Source organism: Micromys minutus (genome assembly GCF_963924665.1).
Source record: "Micromys minutus genome assembly, chromosome: 22".
Lineage (NCBI taxonomy): Eukaryota > Metazoa > Chordata > Mammalia > Rodentia > Muridae > Micromys > Micromys minutus.
Window position 1 is genome coordinate 24,986,121 of NC_137957.1, and position 23,588 is coordinate 25,009,708.

General features: G+C 36.6%; 1 protein-coding gene across 11 annotated transcripts in view; it reads right to left on the reverse strand.

The window, feature by feature from the left end:
• Positions 1–23,588, reverse strand: part of PPP1R12A (protein phosphatase 1 regulatory subunit 12A) — a gene marked incomplete at its 3' end in the record, with an annotated part of 99,433 nt that overhangs the window by 51,209 nt on the left and 24,636 nt on the right. For all 11 annotated transcript variants that reach the window (XM_080935673.1, XM_080935671.1, XM_080935672.1 and 8 more), the window contains exons 2-3: positions 15,570–15,700; positions 487–605 (exon numbers count right to left, since the gene is read on the reverse strand). In XM_080935673.1, the coding sequence (XP_080791799.1) occupies positions 487–605; positions 15,570–15,700 (250 nt within the window). The remainder of the gene's footprint in view (positions 1–486; positions 606–15,569; positions 15,701–23,588) is intronic.

Below are 23,588 nucleotides of genomic sequence, written 5' to 3' on the forward strand. Positions count from 1 at the left end.
TAGCAATCTTTCTCTGTTCTGCCTGCTACGATCACATCCAGCTGCTCCTCACCCTCAAGCTCACTGCTTCCTCATTCTACCAGGCTCTTTTGCCAGATTCAGGCTCAGTCTCTACCCTCATTCTTATCTCAGGGCAGATCTCCCATATCAGACATTTATGGCCACCTTGTTCCAACTGACAAGATGACACAACCATCCTGTACGTACTCTGACCTGTACCTGCTCCTTCACTCTAAAGCTGTTCTGTACATTGTTATGGCCCATATTTTACGGTATACACTCAATTTTAAAAACATTATAAAGATGGAGAAAGGAATCACTCATTTTTTCAAGCAGAATCTTAACATATCGTTCAAATGACTGTACTAGTTTGTTTTAAAATATGATTGTTCTTCAATGGCAACAAATACTTTTTCCAGGAAAGTCATGAATGACACTCTGAAACAGTTCTGTACACACTCCTTTAGTAGTGCCTTTTTGTATTACCTTGCCGATTAACCTCATTTTGAAGTAGCTCTTCCATTGCCTCCTCCTCTGCGATATCTAAAGGTGTGTCTCCTTCACTGTTGACAGCTCCTACATGTGCTCCTTGACCAATCAAAAACCTGTAAAATTAAACGGACACTTAAAGGAATATTTCTGAAATGAAACATTATGTCATAATAAAGTTCTTATGTCATAACAGTAACAAGGACAAAAACTAATAAATGTGCAAATTTAAACATATAAAATTATTATTGAAATTTAAAATTGATATTCTTATATTTAGTACAAACTTGCTTTACTACTAAAAAGGTAAGGTCTTAATATTAGAAAGCTTTTCACAGAAGCATTTCAGCCTGCCTCCACTGAGACTTCCACTTTCCACTTGTCCTGGTTTCCTAACCGAGCTTCATGTCCCGGGTGCCAGTCCTATGAGAGGTGGGTTTTGTTTCCTTGGGCATTTTCCCTTGGGAGAATCTTACTATGTAACTGGCCTTGAACCATGAATCTAGTCTTATAATCCCAGATACTACAATTCCAACTATATTCCACTATAACAAAGAAAAGATTTAATATTATTACTTAATAATAAGCAATAATAATTACTATTAGTAATGAATAATCTGGAGTAGAGCTCACTAGGCTCATAAAAAGTCAGTTGATATAGACTGATTAAGGGAGGTTAAGAAAAGATTACTGTAAGTTCAAGGCCAGCTTGAGCTAAAATGAGATACTGTATTAAAATTATCAAAAAGAACAGTCGGCTAATCTGTTAAATTGGTTGGTACTGCTCTCATAGAGGTCTAAAGTTTGGTTCCTAACTTCAATTTTAAGGTCACTCAAAACCATGCAACTAGGTAGCTCCCAGGAGATATAATGCTTTCTTCTGGCCTTCAAGGATATCATTGCTTAGTGCTTACCCACGTGGAAACAAATGTTTAAAATAAAGATTGATGACTGAAGAGATGGCTCAAGGCTGTTCAATCCACAGTACCCATATGGTGACCCACAACATAGGAACTCTAGTTCTAGGGGACCTGATGACCCCTTCTGGCCTCCACAAATGTAGTGCAAAAATATAAATCAAAGAAGACGCCCACATAAATACTTTTTTTTAAGTCTTTAAAAAAATGTTTAATTCCAATTACTATCTTGAAATTTATAACACTCACCAAAATAACCACTACAAAGGCACTTAACATGTTAAAACAAACATAACTAGATTAAATCTTTGTTTCTATTATTAATGATAAATGGATTTTAATATTTACACTTGTATGTTTTATGCAACTAAAATTTATTTTTTATAAAGAACTGTTTGCTTATTTTATGTATTTATTTATTTAATTTCTGTCTTCAGACACACCAGAAGAGGGCATCTGATCCCATTAGAGATGGTTGTGAGCCACCATATGGTTGCTCGGAATTGAACTCAGGACCTCTACAAGATAAGTTAGTGTTCTTAACCGCTGAGCCATGACTCCAGCCCCTAAAACTTATTTTTAAGAAAATACTCCATGAATCCTCAAATTTGACAAAGGAATCTAGATGCAAAAAGATTAATTCTTTTCACTGTATCAATTCCTAGATATAATTCCTAGAATTCCTCATTTATCAGTATTACTCAGGTCACCAGCTTAAATTCTGAACAGCTCAACTAGAAAGGATGACTGTCCTTCAATGATTTACCTTGCTTTACACAATCTCATTCTTCTTGTAGCATACTTTGTTTCATATATAAGCCCTTTTTTCTGTCTTCAACTAATTTAGCTTATTGTTTCTGACTACATATTCTCACTGTAAGTTTTTTGATAATGTGATGGGGATCAAACCCAGGGCCATGAGCACACTAGGTTAGTATCCTACCTACTTAGATACAGTACCAGGATTCTTTAAAAAAAAGAAAGAAAGAAAGAAAAAGAAAGAAAGAAAGAAAGAAAGAAAGAAAGAAAGAAAGAAAGAAAGAAAGAAAGAAAGAAAGAAAGAAAGCAACTCTATATTGGGAGAGAGGACAAACATTCATTTTACACTTTCCATTACCATCATGTTCCTTCCTCCCCTAGAAATAATCACCTCAATAATAAGCAAAAATCTTTCAGTACCTTTGTTATGAATCTATGTATATATAAACATTCACACACAGCTATTTCTGTAAAACAAAATTAATGAAACTTTTCTAAGTGAAAGGGAATACAATCCTTTTTAATAATGATAATATATATTTATAGTATATTAAGATCATGTCTTCATTTAATATTATTCTTTTACTAAACATGCTCTTAAACGGTCACTTGATATTACCAATCTTTATATATTGCCAACACGAAGATAAAATATCTTGCCTTTGCTTTAATTTGTATTCCTTTTTTTTACAACTTTATTTTAAAAAAGATAAATGTACAAATTTTAAGCATTTTTGCATAAAAGTATGCAAATATATTTTTGTCAGTACAAAATATTTTTAAAAATATTTTTTAAAGGTTTAACAGTATGCATTAAAATCTTACTAGTTACAATGAGCATAAAGTACCTGTAAAACAAGATGTAACCTGAAAATAGTCAAAGTTTTCTTGGTGTGTAAAGATTAAGCATAATGGTTTTTCATTTCCTTTTTTTTTTCTTGAACTTCATATAGTTTGTGAGTTGTTTCTGGGGTGTTCAGAGCTTTCTGGGGTTAGTATCCAATCATCAGTGACTGCATATTGTGTCTGTTCTTTTGTGACTGGGTTACCTCACCCAGGATGATAGTCTCTAGATGCAACCATTTTCTTAAGAATTTCATAAAGTCATTGTTTCTGATAGCTGAATAGTACTCCATTGTGTGAATATACCACAATTGTTGTATCCATTCATCTACTAAAGGATATTTGGGTTCTTTCCAGTTCTGGCTATTATAAATAGGGCTGTTATGAACTTTGTGGTACATGTGTCTTTGTTGTATGTTGGAGCTTCTCTGGGGTATATGCTCAGAAGTGGAATAACTGGGTCTTCAGGAAACACTATGTCCAATTTTCTGAGGAATTGCCAGAGTGGTTATACCAGTTTACAACCCCACCAACAGTGGAGAAGTGTTCCTTTTTCTGCATCCTCACCAGCATCTGCTGTCATCTGAATTTTTGATCTTAGCCATTCTGGTTGGTGTGAGGTGGAATTTCAGAGTTGTTTTGATTTGCATTTCTCTGATGGCTAGTGATGTCGAGCACTTCTTTAGATGCTTCTCAGCCATTTGATATTCCTCAACTGAGAACTTTTTGTTTAGCTCTGTACCCCATTTTTTAATAGGGTTGTTTGATTCTCTGGTGTCTAACTCCTTGAGCTCTTTGTATACCTTGGATATTAGGCCTCTATCAGATGTGGAGTTGGTAAAGATCTTTTCCCAATCTGTTGGCTGCTGTTCTGTTTTCTTGGCAGTGTCCTTAGCCTTACAGAAACTTTGCAATCTCATTAAGTCCCATTTGTTGATATTTGACTTTAGAGCACGAGCCGTTGGTGTTCTGTTCAGGAAATTTTCTCCTGTGCCTATGTGTTCTAAGGTTTTCCCTACTTTCTCATCTAATAGTTTCAGTGTACCTGGTTTAATGTGGAGATCTTTGATCCACTTGCACTTGAGCTTTGTACAAGGAGATAAGAAAGGGCCTATTTTCATTCTTCTGCATGCTGAGTGCCAGTTGGACCAACACCATTTGTTGAATAGGCTGTCCTTTTTCCATTGAATGTTTACAGCTCCTTTGTCAAAAACCAAGTGGTCATATATGTGAAGGCTCATTTCTGGATCTTCTATTCTATTCCATTGATCCACGTGCCTATCCCTGTACCAGTACCATGCTTGAGGACAGGGATAGTGATTCCCGAAGATGTTTTCTTGTTGTTAAGGATGAATTTCTCTATTCTAGGTCTTTTGTTATTTTGTATTTTGTTATTCCAGATGAAATTGCACATTGCTCTTTCTAACTCTATGAAGAATTGGGTTAGAATTTTGATGAGGATTGCATTGAATCTGTAGATTGCTTTTGGTAGGATGGCCATTTTTAAAATGTTGATCCTTCCAATCCATGAGCATGGGAGATCTTTCCATTTTCTGTGATCTTCCTCGATTTCCTTCTTTAGAGGTTTGAAGTTCTTGTCATACAGGTCCTTCACTTGCTTAGTTAGAGTCACACCAAGGTATTTCATATTGTTTGTGACTACTGTGAAGGGTATCTTTTTCCTAATTTCATTCTCCGCATGTTTGTCCTTAGAGTAGAGGAAGGCTACTGATTTGTTTGAGGTAATTAGCTGTAGAAGTTGTCTGGTGAAATTTTTGGGGTCACTTCCGTACACTATCATGTCATCTGCAAACAGTGATGTTTTTACTTCTTCCTTTCCAATTTGTATCCCTTTGATTTCCTTCTGCTGTCCAGTTGCTCCGGCCAGGACTTCTAGTACTATGTTGAATAGGTAGGGGGAGAGTGGGCAGCCTTGTCTAGTCCCTGATTTTAGTGGGATTGCTTCAAGTTTCTCACCGTTAAGTTTGATGTTGGCTGTTGGTGTGCTATATATTGCTTTTATTATGTTTAGGTATGAGCCTTGGATTCCTGTTCTTTCCAAGACTTTTAACATGTAGGGGTGTTGAATTTTGTCAAATGCTTTCTCAGCATCTAGTGAGATGATCATGTGTTTTTTTCTTTGAGTTTGTTTATATGGTGGATTATGTTGATGGATTTCTGTATATTAAACCATCCCTGCATCCCAGGGATGAAGCCTACTTGATCATGGTGAATGGTTGTTTTGAAGTGTTCTTGGATTCGGTTTGCAAGGATTTTGTTGAGTACTTTTGCATCAATGTTCATAAGTGAGATTGGTCTGAAGTTCTCTTTCCTTGTAGGGTCTTTGTGTGGTTTAGGAACGAGGGTTATTTTGGCCTCGAAAAATGAGTTAGGTAGTGGTCCATCTGACTCTATTTTGTGCAATAGTTTGGAGAGTATTGGTATTAGGTCGTGAATAAATGTCTGATTAATTTGTATTCCTAATTTCACAGGAGGCTGAAAGTTTCTATTGGCATTTGTACTGACTCTTCTGTGAAATGCTCTATTTACATAATTTTCTTGTATTTTTAAGGTAGTCAATAATTTAAAAAGTACACATGGGCTGTCAAGTCTGCTATATGTCAGCAATATAACAATAAAGATAACACTTTCCTTCAGAGAGATTCCATTTTAACAAGAGTTAAACTAAGTACATATAGAAAAGTAAAACTAACTGTACTTTCAGAGGCTGAGGCAAGAAGACAGTAAATTCTGTGTAGTCTGGCTACATAGCAAAACCATGTCTTAAAGAAATAAGCAGTATCAACAAAACATGAAACTACCTTTAAGTCTTAGAATGACATTTTATTTAAAGAATAAGTTGAATATTTCTTATCCAAAATGCTTGGGATTAGAAGTAGTTTTGAATTATACACTTTGGTTGTTTGAGAACATTTGCATTATTATATCTAAGAAGGTATTATGACAATACACTTAAGACTAAAAACGAAGTTCATCTGTGATTCACAAATACCATGCTTACATAATACTTTAGCACGCCTATAATCAGTGACTTTATATTTTATATATTTCTCCTGGGTTTTATTTTCCCCAGATATGGTTTATCGATATTTATCAGGAGTTGTTGTAGGAGTTGCACAGTGACTACCTACTAAAGAAGATGGTGACCAGGCTCATTTACATTGTTCCCCTTCAATGTATTCACAAAGCTCAGCTGCAAGTGAATGTCCTGGTTTAGATCTCAGCGTTACTCACAATTTATTATTCACAGGTGATCTCTCAATCTGTATTTTTTCTTGGAGTTAATCATATTTTGGTGTTTTGTTTGTGTAATTTAGCTTCTATTTATAAAACACTTTACATAAGCTAAAAATCAATGTTGATCATATATTGACAACAATTTTTTATTTTTATTAGGGCTTTGAGAATTTTGTACATGCTCCCTCCTAACTACACACACACACACACACACACACACACACACACACACACACACACACACACACACCCCCCTAACTACCTAACTACCTTACACATTTGACTTCTATATCTTTTTGGAAACCCATTAAGTCCAATTTGTTCTGTAGTAGGTTTCTGTGACAGTTTGAATGAGATGTTATCCCACAGTCTCTAATCAATTAGGATAACTGATTGTGCTGATTCAGAGGTTAAGGAGGACATGTTGAAGGATGTTCCTCGAGGTGGGTCTTAAGAGTTTAAAGACCCTCAACATTTCAAGGTCTCTCTCTGCTTTGTTCTTAAAGTCATGATGTGACCTGTCGACCTCCTACTCCTCCCATGGCTTCAATGTACCATCATCAACTCTGACCCAAAGGCAATAAACTTTTCCTTCCACAAAACAAAACACAGTAGAGATTTCAAAAAGATGAGTCTAAAGTAGAGAATACCAAAGTAGAGTGAGGAACTGCTTTGCTTCAAGACAGTAGGAAACTCAACCTGCTAGGCAAATTTCAATCAAACAAATGAGGATATTTATGTTAAGAACGTGTCTGTTGGAGTGTTAGAACTCACTCAAAGAACATAAAGACTGAAAATAAAAGTATGTATAACTGAAGTGTCTGAAGAGTGAGCTTTATGAAGCACAATTTCCCATCAAAATAATACAATAAAAGCACACAAACATGCTGAATGAAAACTAACAAAATTAATGAAAGTAAGGTTCCATAATTGTCGGAAACAGTAGGGCCCAAGGTAGTCGCTCAGGTAAAAAGTCTAGAATATGAGGTATATATTCACACATTTAGTACACCCACTAAAACTATATAGAATTCTAGACTGGAACCATTATTTATAACTATAAATACGTACAATGGATAAATAGAAATAAATGGAGTCTTGTGGCATTAATTTTGATCTATGGTCCAAAAGCTGGCTGGGCAGAGAGAAGTACTATTTTTTATGTTTTACAAAATCGGAGTTTGGCTCTCAACTGTACGATTTGTTTGACATTCATTAATTTAACTTACGTCCTCCTTCCTTCCCTTCCTTGTCTCTGGTTAGTTTTGGGGTTAACTATAGTGATCCCAACTTCTATATCCCAAGGCGTTTGTATATATTATCAATGTTGAATCCCAGCTAAGCCAAAGTAAGCCAGTGTATAAGATCATGGAGCATTATCAAGCCAAGCTGCAACACATTTCCACTCAGAGAACAGAACTGTGGAAAAAAATTATTTCAGATAAAAATAAACCTACATTCAAAATGTAATGTTTCAATTAGCAAAGATAACACTGAGCTACAAGAATGACATCTGAGACTTGATGAAATCCAGGATGTGTATCATAAAATTCTATTCCAGCGGCTACTGTAACTCTCACTGGGACCTCAACGGAGTGCAATAAAATCAACTTTCTAAACCTAAATAAACTTAACTTTAATTCCCCCAGTTATAAAGACAAGAGGGAGGCACAATCCTGTTTTGGCTTTAAGTGCAAACTTGAAAACCTAGACTATCTTGACTCAAATAGTAGCTCTGTCGTTTCCTACAGGTGACTTTTCTCACTTATTAAATAAATTTTATTAATATAAGGGTATGATTCTTCATTAGAATCTAATCACAGCTCAGAAAAATATAGAATTATATATTCACCAACTTGAGGCAACAGTCTACAACCAAAGTCAGTAATATTTCTATAAAAAGGCAAATGTACAATTATGTACAATTATGGGGAATGAGAAAAGGCCGCACCATTTGTGGCCATGTTTTATTTTACCCAAAGGACTACACCGAAGTTGTGATTTTTATTTCTCCTAGAGTGCCAGAGAGTAAATTACATTTTCAACAGAAATTATGTCAAAGGGTTGAGAATAGTGAAATGGCACCCAGGAAACACTGGGCAAGTGTCAGCCATTACCATCACTACTACAACGACCTCGGAGGTCTCCTGCCTACTACTATGGGCCAGTAAGCCATTCTTTTCTTGTCATTTCCAATCTCACGGTCCCTAGTTACTTTGTTCCTTCTCCCTTGTCTGTCAAAGACAGTGTACCTAACAAAATGGACTAAATATGTACCCCCATCAAAGGACAGATTCAATAGGGCACAGACATCTCTGCATACTGTATCTGATACTTTCCATAATCTAGTGTCTCTAAGAAAGCATAAATACAAGTATCAATACAATCAGGACCAGCATTTGCACGGTAATGTCCTCCAACCCATAGTGGGCCTATAAAAACATATTTCCTTCTATACCAAATAGGTAAATTATAATAATTTACTCATCTTATAGTGAAGATCAAGCCTTCTCTTTGGATGTTTCTAATATCTTGTAAATCCATGGTGCTTTTCTTATCAAAACAAACAAACAAACAAAAAACAAACCCCCAAACCCACATCTGTAATGCTTTAGCTATGCATTCAAAGCAGGTATTTCAAATTACCAAGCAGAGCAACCACTGTATAGAATCTAGTGTTTTCCTTTTAATTCACATCTCCTAGTTGTTTTACGAACACTTACTTGAGTGGCAGTAGGACTTGCCTTTGCATCTTTCCAAAGTATTCAAGTAACTTACTGTAGCTTAATTTCATTTCTTGCATGTTTCACCTATCTGGGACTGTCCCAACTAAATTACATAACATAAACAGGGTTTAACTGGCTAAGAATGTATAACTTTTGGTAAGTTGGCAATCCAACTGAGCATGGGGTTTTCCCTGGAATGTGGTTGATAAACAAGTGACATTTTATGGGAGAAAACTGATTTTTCCCTTTGCCAGCTGGAATCAACTGCAAATAGCTTCTTGGTTAGGGGTGGTACCCCATGCTCACTTCCCCTCAGGGCTATGACTCTATCTGGATTAAACCTGCGAAGAAACTGAATGTCTCTCATGCCCAGAGGTAGTTGGAGGACATATAAAAACCTCAATGTTACTTTTCTTTACTTTTTCTTTGTCATTTCCTCTTAGTGTGTTGTATCTTTGTTTTTGCTTTTGTGTTGAGGGGGAGAGAACACATAAATTGAAATTATGAAGTTAGGTGGGTAGGAAGCTGGGAAGGTCCTAGGAGCTGGGGGAAGAAAAATATGATGCATAATTTTTAAAACTAAAACTAAAGAATTTAAACATAGCAATATTTTTTTAGACAGAAGAAATAAGCAGACCATTAAAAAAAAAAGATGTCTACTTGGTCTAAAGGATCAACAAAGAGACCACAATAGATACAGAAGAGCCAAAGATGGTGGCAGAAAGTCAAGAGTGATGAACGGCAGATGGATCAGACTCTTGTAGATCAATCTTTCTACCTCGACAGAACGCAGAATGAACACACTGGAAGCTCTGGATAAGACTGTGTAAGACATATGAAGCTGATGTACAGCCTGGTCTTCAAGTGGGTCCCGAACAACTGGAGTGGGGGTTATCCCAAAAGCTGTTGTCTATAGGTGGGATAGCCTTCTAGTTGGCTGCCTTGTCTGGTCTCAGTGGGAAAGGAAGCATCTAGCCTCTCAGAAACTTGAAATCCCAAGATGGGCGGGCAGGGGGGCGGGGGATACCCAGGGGTCCAACCTGCTCAGAGGAGAAATGGGAAGGGGTGCCGGAATGATTGTGAGAATTGGGCAGTGAGCAGGATGTGATATGAGTAAGTTTTAAAAAAAATGTTCCCCAGCTTGGGCTACTGTGCAGCATCCTGCCAGCTACACTGCTGAGCTATGCTGCTAAGACAGAAGGACGCTGCCAGTCTGGCCTAGGAACTATAACAACCCAGCGGAAGCAACAGTGCTCGGGATTAGAAAACAGGTGGTAAAAGTAGTTAGTTAGACAGTGGCCATAATTTGGTGGTGAGGCTATAAAAATCTTGAAGATAAAAAGTTGTGAAGAGGGAAGGAGGACCAAGCCGTAACTAAACCACCACAAACATCTTAAGTTATATCCATAAACACCCAAGTCTTTAATGATCAAATGAGACAGAAGCTTCTTCCATAATGTAGAGTAAAATTTTCATATTAGAAAAATTTATGGCTACTCAAGATAGAAGCATCTCTTAAGCATTTATAGTGGAAGCTTTAAAAAGAAATAGAGTAATAAAATTGGACAACTAAAACATTAAATCACAAAGCATTTTTTAAATAAACATAGAAATCCTCGTATTTCCAAGAATTAAAACACAAAAGGCCAGTGTCAAAGCTAAGGGTACAATTATTTAACTGAACGATGTTTACCAGCTAGTTAAGTAGGACAGATAGAGCTGTGTGACATTCATGGCCATATGCATGAACTGAACAAGCATCTACTGTATCCAAATATGAGCAATCTCTACAACTTCTGTCACTTTTTAAAGTTGAGAGTAGAGGAGTATTTGTGATGTTTTGTCACTTATGCATAAGGGTGGTGTCTTAGTCAGGGTTTCTATTCCTACACAAAACATCATGACCAAGAAGCAGGTTGGGGAGGAAAGGGCTCATTCAGCTTACACTTCCACATTGCTGTTCATCACCAGAGGAAGTCAGGACTGGAACTAAAGCAAGTCAGGAAGCAGGAGCTGATGCAGAGGCCATGGAGGGATGTTACTTACTGACTTGCTTCCCCTGGCTTGCTCATCCTGCTTTCTTATAGAACCCAGGTCTACCAGCCCAGGGATGGCACCACCCACAATGGGCTGGGCCCTCCCCCCTTGATCACTAGTTGAGAAAATGCCTTCCAGCTGGATCTCATGGAGGCATTTCCTCAACTGAGGCTCCTTTCTCTGTGATAACTCCAGCTTGTGTCAAGTTGACCCTAAACCAGCCAGTACATATGGATTACTTAATTCCATTGATACTTAGGTTTAAAAATCATATGAGAATATCAAGAGAAAAACTTTATAAACGTATATTCATAGTGTATGGTAGGAATTCAAGTGGTAGTGAACTCACTGATTAGAACTTGGACTTAATCTAAATAATTAAATTAAATTGAAAAATAACCTAAAACTAAACTTAAACAATGAACCAAATGATCCTTTCTACTTGACAGTATGACCACTAGCAAAGCATTACTTCAGCTGGAAATGGGGTGTGTGCACATAGGTTGAGGGTGGAGTTTGGGGCCAGATGGGCTATGTATCAAGTACCAAGCCAGCCTAGGTGATACAGTGAGCTCCACCTCAAAAAACAAAACAAAAGCCATTCAATGAATTCACAAGTAGAATACTATAAAAGACAGAAAGACAATACCCAAAACAAAACACCGTTACCAGTGGTGGACATTCAGTCTAATGTATGTGTAATACATGACCAAGTTAATTAGTAATGATGTGTTATTTTGATCCCATAATGCCTGGCAATAGAGCCAAAACGTAACCACTCTACTGATTATGAACGGAGAAACTACCAATCCAGGAGTAATGTACACTCTCAAAAACACATTATAAAAGAATAGAGCTTCTTCAAGAACTGTGGTATAATTTGCTAACCAATTAAGGGCAATTGACAAGAGGCTGCCATCAGCACATCAAATATGTTCAAGTGTATGAGCTTCAAGAGCTGCCTGACTTGAAAACTAATTAGTCCTTGTTGAAGGGTTCTCATGGGACAACTCATTATATTAAAAATCAATATGGTAGCACAGTAAGCCACAGATGGGAATAAATGAGGCATAAGTAGAAAACATCAAAGCTTTCAAATCTGTAGATGACACAGTTCTAAAATTAAAGAGACACCCAAGACTCCATCAGAAGGTTCTCAGATTTGATAAAAGTTATCAGCAAGATAGCAAAATATAAAAATCAATATAAAACACCAACATTACTATTCTTCAATAGCAAATGTTCAAGAAAGCAAAACTACTTTTTCATAACTGCCTCCAAAAGAACCCTCCACAAACCAACAAGCAAACAAAAACTGTAACTATAAAACCACACCCACTTTAGGTAGTGAAAGAATTATACAATAAAAACTGTAAAACAGTCAGGAAAAAAACTGAGAAAGACATCAGAAGATGGAAAGATCTGCCATGTTCATAGACTAGAAACGTGTTGTGCTGCCTAGTCTTATGTTAACTTGACACAAACCAGAGTTATCAGAAAGGAGAAAGCCTCAACTGAAAAAAATGCCTCCCTAAGATCTAGACATAAGGCATTTTCTTAATTAGTGACTTATGAAGGAGGGCCTAGCCTATTGTGAGCGGCGCTATCCTTGGGCTGATGGTCCTAGGTTTTGTAAGAAATCAGGCTGGGTCTAAGTAAATAACCTTTACTTTTTTTTTTTTTTTTTTTTTGAAGAAAAATTAACAGTTAGAATGCCAGGCATGGTGGTGTATGCCTTCAATCCTAGCACTTAGGAAGCAGAGGCAGGTGGATCTCTGGGAGTTCAAGCCAGTAAGCAGCATCTCTTTATGGTCTCTGTACCCGCTCCTACCTACAGGTTCCTATCCTGCTTGACTTCCTGTCTGGACTTCCTTTGGTGATGAACAGCAATATGAAAGTGTAAGTTGAATAAACCTTTTCCTCCACAACTTGTTTTTTTTTTCATGTTGTTCTGTTGCAGCCATAGAAACCCTAACTAAGACAAATGTATTATTATAGAAAAGAACTTACTACCAAAACAACCTACAGATTATATACAACTCATTGGAATTCCAGGGTTATATTTTATAATTATAATAATAATGATACCCTTAATATACATAGAGAATCACAAAATGCTTGACAGTCAAAGCAATGCTGAGCAAAAACACAATGCTGGAATTACCAGCATAGCCTACTGCAATTCCATTATAGAGCTATACCAGCACAGAACAGACACAGAGATCAGTGTTAAGCTAAACGTAAACATACAAAACACCTGACTTTGGAAAAACATGCCAAAAACATAAGCACTGAAAACAACCTCTTCAATAAACAGTGATCATGGTAAAATTGTGTATCCACACATAACAGAATGAAACTGGACCCCTATTTCTTACCCTGTGTAAAGATCAAATGCACACAGATCAAAGATTTGATTAAGTAAAAGAAAGTACAGAAAACACTTAAGAAATAGGAATAGGCTCATATTTTCTGAATAGGACTTCAATCTCTCATAAAACAATACCAACAACTGATAAATGGAATTCCATTAGACTCAAAAAGCTTGTGTTTAGCAAAGGAAAAAATCATGACAACCTATGTAACAGGAGAAAAAAAGTTGTTCGCTTTTATTTTTGATATAATTAATATCTAGAACTACAAAGATTTAAAAAACTATAAAAGAAATCAAACAATCAATACATGGGTTAATGAAAATAGAACACAATTCCCAGAAGATGAAGTTCAAATGGCCAGGAAACATTAAAAATGTTCTTTCTTACAAGTCACGAGAGAAATGTAAATCAAAATCACACTGAGATTCTATGTGATAATGACAGTCCTTAAGAGAACAGGAAGTAACACCAAATCATGGTGAGCTGTGACCAAAGCGAACCCTGGTATGCTGCTGTTCAGAATGTAAACTAGCACAGCTACTAAGTCAGAAAAGAGCTTTCTCAAAATGGATCTACAACACACCCCTGCTATATCAAAAACTAGGCATTTGCCCAAAGGATTGCAAGTCAACTGTGCTGTCTGGTTTTAAGTCAACTTGACACTAGTTAGGGTCACCTAAGAAAAGGAACCTTCAATTGAGAAAGTGCTCCCATTAGACTGGCCTGTAGGCAACCCTGTGGAGCATTTTCTGAACTAGTGAATGATGGGGAGGACCCAGCGTATTGTGGGCAGTGCCAGCCTTAGGCAGGCGGTATTGGGTTGTACAATAAAGCAGGCTGCATAAGCGATGAGTGAACAAGCCAGTAAGCAGTGCCCCTCCATGGCATCTGCTTCAGTTCCCATCTCCAGGTTCCCGCCTTGAGCTTCCTCAATGAAAGTGTGACCCGAGACTCGCAAGCTGAGTAAGTCCTTTCCTCAAGTTGCTGTTTGGTCAACTTAGTGTTTTATCCCAACAGAAACCCCAACTAACACATCAATGTATCAATACTGCCACACTGTAGTACTGTTTACAATAGCCAATAGCCGATTTAAATAATCCAAATTATGGACACCACCTACATGTCAATCAACAGAGGAATAGAAAAAAGAAAACAGAGGAATAGAAAAAAGAATATAATTAATATATACAATAAAAAATTTCAGTCACAAAGAAGTGGCTCCCGTGAAACATGAAGAAGGTAATTTTAAAAACTTAACCTTTTTAAAATTAAGCTCTTAGGATATGGATGTATGAGTCACAATTCTCGATCAATGGTAATCTTGTGAAAAAGAGGCAACATTGCTAAAAATAAAATCTATAATTGAGAAATTCAGAAAAAACTGAAAAGCCACAAGTCCTTGCTAATATTAGATAGTTTAATAAATCTGGATGAATGAATGAATGAATGAATGAATGAATGAATGAATAAAGCCATTCCCCCAAACTACATACTCTTGTAAATGTTCTTGCTGTTTAAGTCATTTTCAATTTGGAATTCTGTTCCACCCCAAATAACTCAGCAGGTTTATGACTCAATCAAACCTATGCAAGGAAATTATATAGAACTGTTAATTATTGCCTTTTTAGTCTCAAAAGTTGTATTTTAAAAAGTACAAGAATTAGCGTTTGAAGAAAGAAGTTGAGTTTCATTTTACCAGCGGAAACAAAAAGATAACTATCAAAGCCAATACATACCACAGATTTCTTATGTGCCATACACTGTGTTTAGCAGGCTACCCTGGTAAAGCCTCACAACTGTCCTACTAATTCCATTTTATAGAGAAAAAAAAAATTGAAGCTAGAAGAATGAACCTGCCAAAATTACAACCCTTAGTAATTGGTGAGGAAACATTTGTAATCCATATTAGCTGACTCAAAGCCTAAATACCTAACCTTTACATCATTTCTGAAGAAAATCTAACAGTTAACATGCTAGGTATGGTGGTGTGTGTCTTTAATCCCAACACATAGGAAGCAGAGGAAGAACTTTGTGAGTTCAAGGCCAGCCTCTGCCTCCTTGGTGCTGGGATTAAAGGCATGTGCCACCACTGCCTGGTCATTAAACAGGAGTTTTATAGAATCTATTTTTAATATTAGCATAAAACTAAAACAGAACTGGCTTACTCTGCAATATCAAGATATCCACAGGAAGCAGCTGCATGGAGTGGTATCCAGCCTTCATTGTCAGGTTGATTGATATTTGCCCCATTTTCTACCAGAAACTTCACCATATCAACATTGTCATCGATGCAAGCCTGAAAAGAAAGTAGAAAGCATGACTAGAAAAAAATTCGAATAGTCTGACTGTTAACAGAAAATTCTTGTTTTATGAATCTTTAAATATATGCTATGTAAATTAATCTGTAGCAATCATGTACAGCCATGGAACAAGACAGTGATACTATATTCTAAGAGTCCCTCCTTAAATACACGTAATAGAACTGCAGGTTAACTCACTAAAACGGACAAAACAACACAATCAAGCCATAAATGCTGGCACACGCCTGTAGACCTAGCACTGGAAAGATAAAGGCAAGTGAGCAGCAACAAGGTAGAGGACAGTGAGTTCCAAGACAAGCTGGGTTACATAGCAAGACCTGACTCAACAACAACAAAGGGCTTAATATATACTTATTATATACTTATACGGATATACTTAACGACCAACATAACATAACTAAGTACTGATATCAGTGCCACAGCAGTGATTTCCAAAAGGTAGTATTAGAAAGTCAGGGAAGGGGGTTGGAGATCCAAGATCCTCTTAGGAAATTATCAAAAATATTTTCAAAATAGTATCAATATACTACTCTTCCTTGTACTTTATTGACAAGTATACTTGAAAATGCAAAAGTGAGTGTGGCACATTGCAAGGCAGTGGTGAGTAAAACACGTCACCTCTAGTAACATGCATTGCACTGACCAGTAAGGACTCATGGTCTATTTTTGAAGCTGCTCTTAATTATAACTGTGCTTGATAAAGCTGTAAAAAATGTAAATTTTATAGAATCTTAACTCCTAAATACATGCTTATCTAATATTCTACAGGATATAATAGGAAGCATAGATTAAGGCACTTTTCCAGACATGATAGGTATCTGGAGGAGAAGCATTTATACAAATGACAACTAGTTACTTTTCCAAGGAGTATTACTTTTACCTAAATGGTGAGCTGCAGAGAGTACATAGTGAGTTTGATTCCTGGCAATCATCCATTTTCTTGAAAATGAACAAAATCAGTCTTTCACCCCACATATACCAATTAACATCAACTAGACATGCAAGTATTACCCGGCATTGGCACACCTTAGGATCCAGCCTACAAGGATAACAGAGTAACATTAGTAGCACCAGGAACTGGTTCTTGCCCATAGAATGGGTCCCAACCTGCGCCAGTCATTGGTTGGCTACTCCCTCTACCTCTCCACCCCTGTCCTGTATATCTTGCAGGAAAGACACATCCTGGGACAAAGGTTTTGTGGGAGGGTTACTGTCCCCATTCTTTCACTTAAGAGTCCTGCCTGGCCATAGATGGTGGCCACTTCAGGCATTAATGTAACAGAAGAGAAAGTGGGGAATAGCTTTGAACTCATTGGTACAGGAGATATCTACCAGAACAGAACACCCATAGCTCAAGCACTAAGATCAACAAATTAATAAACGGGACCTCATGAAACTGAAAAGCTTCTGTAAGGCAAAGGACACTGTCACTAAGACAAAAGGACAGCCTACAGATTGGGAAAAACTCCTCAACAACTCTACATCTGACAGAGGGCTAATATCCAAAATAATTGCCAATAGTTCTACCTGAAGACTCAGCTGTATCACTCCTGGGTATATACCCAAAAGATGCTCCACCATCCCACAAGGAAACTTGCTCAACTATGCTCATAGCAGCTTTATCTGTAATAGCCAGAAACTGGAAACGACCCAGATAGATGTTCCTCAACAAAAGAATGGATACAATTATTATAGTTTTGTTTGACACTTTAAACCCTCATTTCTAACACATGACTCTGCAAATATTAAAGAGCTCACTGATCTTCAAAACCGCTTAAGAGTAAATAAGGAAGTCTGGAGAGGGGCTGCAGATGGCTCAGGTTAAGAGTTCTGCTGTTCTCACTGAGAAGCCAGGTTCAGTTATTAGTACCCACAAACTAAGGCTCACAATTATCCGAAACTCCAATTCCAGGGAATCCAAAGCTCTCTTCTCGACTCTGAGGCACCAGGTCCACAAACACATATACATATAGACAGACACTTGTACAAATGAAGATTTAAAAATAAATCCCTTAAACACTAAGAATTTTTAGCAGCATGTGGTGGCCTGTGCCTATAATCTTGACATTGGAGAACCGAGAGATAAGAGAAAAGAGGAGATAAAGCCAACCAGTGCTACAAAGGGAGATCGTAGCCAGTTCTTAATCATCCATGCGTCTGCTTATACTTAGGAAAAGAAGCTATTTTCTGGGAATGAAAACATAATATCAGGATGATTGAAATAGTAAAACACACACACACACAAAAAACCCAAAACCCACAAAGTGCTTCTTCTCTACACTGTTTATAGTAAACTTTATTATTGACATCTCATTTAACATAATTTCACAGATGTTCTGTCCTCAAAATGACCGGCAAAAGCATTTATTATCTTATATTTCACCATGTTTTTCCCCCCACAGTGTTCTGAGCAGAACCAGGGGGTTTCAGTGTCCCTAATGCTGGTATCTAACATTTCATCCCTTGAGAATTTATTAGCTGATACAGAAAGAAGAGAACATCATTACACAAAAATCAAAACCATGAAGGCTCTTGGGTTGGGTACTCACCACCTCTAAAAGGTTGTAATTGTAATGGTGCAACCTCTAAATTAAGTGTCATTTTGTTGTGCTTAAAATGTGAGATCAGTTAAATATGATGCACTTAGTAGAAATTTGGAGAACATTTCAGTTCTTAATCAATCCAAGTTTGAGACTTGATGGCCATGAATGGGTCTATGTAACTAACATACTAAGTCCAAGTTTGCAACCAGTTTGGGGATGACTGATGTCAGATATAATGAGTTAGTCCTATATGGGACAACTGCACAAATGTGTGGCATTTCATAAGTGAGTCTGATTAAATGTCCATTTTTGATTAAGTAATTATGCTTGCATACATACATGCATGTGTCTGTGTCTCTCTCTGTGTGCATACACCTGCAGAGGCCAGAAAACAGTGTCAGATGCCTTGGAACCCAGGTTATAAGCTGTTATGAGCTGCCTAATAAGGGTGACGGAAAACTCTACTTCCATACAAGAGCAGCAGGCATCCCTAATTGTTCAGCAGTATCTCCAGCTTGTAAGCAATTACAACAAATCAGTTTCAAGAATTTTCTAGTAGGGGATGAGATGTTGGCATCAGGAATCAACTGCAAGGCCTCATACATGCTAGCAAGCAGTAGCACTGAGCTCCAAGTAGCAGCAAATATCAGCTTTGTGATAGGACCTTTTCTGGTCTCCATACAAAAATAACAAATTTTTGCTACCATTCTGCTCCACACCATTGATTCCAAAATGCTCAATTGCTCACCAGCTACCTCTCCTACTATTAACACAAATGCTTGACTAAAAAATTGTTTTTGCAGCCCAGTACTTCCTACAGTGTTTGGCACATGAAAGGACACGATGAGATGAGTACAGACCTAGAAAGACTTAAAGGGATTGAGCAGCTTGATGAAGAGGCCTGAGTGGAAAATGAAACTGGACACAAATACAGAGGCCTCTGATTCCACAGTAACAATACAGATTCCACACATAACACACTGCATTTTCAAAGATGTCCCTGGTTCAATGTATTTCTCACCTATCTCTGGTCCTACAGAGGCTAACACACTCCTAAGTCACCAAATATGTATTTGCTCTATAAGAAAAAACAGTTTTGCTTTATGGGGTCAGGGGAAGCAGTTCAGCTGGTGAAGTCCTGGCTACACAAGCATGTAGTCTGAGTCTGGAACCTCAGGACTCATGAGAAGCCACCACAGAGGTATCACCTGGAGCACAGTACTGGGAGAATGGAGGGAAAGTGGAGGCGGGAAGATCTCAAGGGTTGAAACCAATGAGCAGGTCACTGACATCTTGTCTTATAAGGAAGGAGAGCAACAGAAGACACCAGACATCAACCCCTGACTTCAACACACACCCATCCATCCTGAAGCTGACATTTATATAGCACTAAAATTCCCTATCATGTTAAAATTCATATCCATCCACAACTACCCTCTCTGTAACAATTTATAACACTTCATATAGGGGGCTGAAGTATTCAATATATTCTGAACACAAGAGACCATAAATCAATATGTAGCAGTTATTATTAATTTAAACTTGTGGGGTTTTTTTTTGTGGGCATTGGTTAAAGTTAGAAAAGTTAGAGATTTGAGGACCACAGTCATTTAAAACACAGGGCATAGCTATCAAAATGAAGAAGTGATACAAAACTACCGTGTTAGGAAGTACTTTACAGAATGCTATTTGAAAAGAACTAATGATCCATGTTGACTTACTGAAGATATTTCTAAACATAATATTCCTTTTCCTGAAGAAATTGACTTCACTTTTTTAACCTTTGTTAATTTCCATTCTGATTATCACCAATACTAAATATGGAACCATTTTAACAAATCTTTATAATACAAACACAATTATGGTTTTACAAATAAATCAATCAAATAAGAAATGGCTCTATATAAAAGGATACACTGTGATCCTTCAGTGACAGTGCTCAATTGAACGGTGTTGAGAAGTAGAAGGAAAATAGAGTTTTAAAGCTGGAATGCCACGATCCCATCAACATCTCAAATGATCTACCAGAAGTAATTTGGAGACGAAGGCTATCTTCATCCTTTAACTCTCTAGGTACAGGCAGCAGGAGCACCAAGTAACAGGGGAGGAACTAAATTAAGAAAATTTAAGTTACTTAAAAAAGACAAAAGAAAGAAAAAGGAAAGAAAAACCAGCAGGTCTCACTCTGTAGCCTGGATGGCTTAAAACTCCCTATGTAGACCAAGTAGGCCTGACTAAACTCAGTAGTCAGGTAGGTAGGTCCACCTACCTCTGCCTCCTTACGTGCTGGAATTAAAGGCTTATGTTGGAACCTTGAACAAACAAAAAATTACAAAGGTTAATAAAAATTAAGACTACAGGGCAAGAAAAGCTCTTATGGAGATGAAAGCTAGTGTTTAAAGGTGCAGACTTCAGGGAAATATAGTGATTTTATTAATTCTGAATCTATGAGCTTAGATATCTGAACACCTATCTAGCTTGCAAACTTTCAGGTTTGGCAATAAATATGAGCTAGAAATAACAGATACGGAATAAACTAAACTGAGCTAATTATTTAAAATAATGAAATAATTTAAAATTTAAAATAATGAAATAAATGATGTAACCACATCTTAATTAAAATAAGCAAACAATTAAAATAATGGGAATTGAAATCATTAAAGAATAAAAATGATCAAAAAACCATAGATGGAAAAGAGACTAAATTACAATCAGCATATTCCACTTAGAATAAAGACATCTGTAGAGTTTTATTCAGTTAGTAAAGGAAAATATTTTTAAGACAAACATAAAGAACTTGCAAATGAACACCCAGCACACACTAAAACTAACCCAAACCAAAGTCTAAACATATTAATAAACTTCTATACAGTTAGAGTAGTCACTTGGGACAGAATCTCATTTTCCTACAGGAGACCATTCGGCTGGGTTTAAAGTAAAACTAACTGGGTAACATCCTTGTATGTATCAAACAATGTGAGGCAGACACAGTAAAGGCAAGGGTGAGCAGGGTCCAGAATAGCTCTGGTTGCAGTCTTATAAATATTTTTTTTTGGAGAAAAATATTTATTTTTAAAGTTTCCCAACTTGAAGAAAGCTACTTTTAAAAAATTGCCATATAGGATATGTCTGTTTTACAATAAATGAAGCTCTGCCATTTTAAAACATGTATATGTTTAACTCAATATATAAAAGTAGCAGTGTAAATGTATAAAGTAATCAAGGCTAAATTTGTTTATTCTTTTATTCTATTCATAAGTTATAATGTTTTAACACAAATTAATGCTAAAAGCATTATCACAAACTTGTATTATATCTGCACCTCAAATTCAGGGTGTAAATTGTTCTCCTGAGCATTTAAAAACTACACATAAGAAACTGCCAAGGCATTCTCATAAAAATATTGTTGCTAGAAGAATCAAGGGCTAACACATGCAGCACATTAAGAGACACATGACTTGCAGACTTAAAATATTTGACTAAATTTGGTCAGTTATTGAGCCATACAAGGTAAGAAACAGAATGAATCAAATATATCTCCAAAATTTAACAGACATGGCTTAAGTTTTTACTGACTGCACATCTAGTGCAGTTAGCAACGGTAAATGATTATGGAGACACTATCAACTGTTAATTCCCAGTCCAGTCAGTGTGTTAACCTGAGCTGCAAATTTACAACAAACAAGTACCTATGATTCCTGTTCATATTTCTTACACATGTGCTTGGAAAAAGTTGGAAAGTTTGAAAACAAAGAGTTGCATGAAGGGGCTACAGAAAAAGCTCAAAGCTCTAGACAAATTTTGTATTGAACCTCTTTAACTTTGATAATAACTAAACTGCATTGCTAAAATAGGTCAGAACCAATGTGCTTAGCAATTACATAGTTTAATGAGGTAAAAAAAAAACCACAATTACAAAAACAATAGTATTTGAAATAAACTCTAATGTTATATTCCTTTTCATTATACACTAAGCTATTAAATTCTCCCATTAAATTTTTCATTTTTTTATATTCTTTAATTCAATAAAACATTTTCCCTCTTTAAATTATAAAACAATGTTAAGGGGTAGAAAACTGTCAAAATGAAGTACCACTAAAAGGATGATTTCTATGTGGATGAGGACGTTTTAAATGGTGCACTAAGGACACCTTAGAGATTCCAAACCTCCTTCTAACAGACTCCTATTAGCTTAGTCATGCAAATTATAAAAAAGCAAAACAACTGGAAAGCAGTAACTGCATATGAATGTAATTATAGCAATTTAGCATTAAAATTTAATTAATAGCAATAATTAAAATGCTTATGCCTAATCATTAGTACCAGTTATTGGTATGTAAAATGACAATGTGAAAACATTAACTCTGTATGACTCTTATAAAGAACAAAGCTCCACTGATAGAAACAACAGTCTGAGGATATGCTGGTAAACAGTCCATATACCTGTGCGACACAAACTGTTAAGAGGAACTGAAATGTCAGCGTCCAAGTCATGGTTTCATTCTATTTTAAAGCGCAGTGAGACATTTCAAAAGAGGGATTGTGAGTTAGCCAACAAGGTCTCCAAGCAGTACATACGCTAAGTACCAAGCTCCCTGGTCTTCCACCAAGGAAGACAAATGAGCCAGCATGGGAATCTAGAGGCCATCCGCCACAGCTAACTATGAAGGCAAGGGAAGCTCTGCATTGCTGAAATCCTAAGGTTCCTCAGCTTCATTCTGCCCAACCCTTTAGGCAGGTGTACAGAATGAAAAGCCTGCCCTCTGAAAGGCAGACAGCCAAATGATACAATGGACAGTAAGTCCAAAACAGTCACCACAATGATTAAGCCAAAAGAATCCCCTTGTTCAGAAAAGGCAAAGTTTAGCTTACATCCCCTAGAAACCAAAGGAGACAACAGTGCCTGTCAAAGAAAATACACCATGTAGGTATTAGCTGAAGAAACTAGAGATGGCAAATATAAATTAAAAAAAGACACAGAAACAAAAAATTGACAAGAACACTTTCAAAGCAAAATCTAAGTTTCTATGAAAAAAGAAATTTAAGCACTGCTCAAAAATTCACTCAGCACTATTTGAATAAAAATATCTCAATACTGGAAGCAACAAATACCCAAAGATTAAAACATGTTCAAATCCACAGTTTTCTTCCCTTTATTGATAATTTTCAGAGGGTATACTTTCATTTGGAGAATTAGTAAGGAAACACCATTTCTTCAGAAACTTAAAATTCTTAGAACTATGACATGAATCACATTTCAGAATTATTCTCTCACTAATAAATTTTCTAATTGTGCACTTTGTACAATTCAAAGCATGCA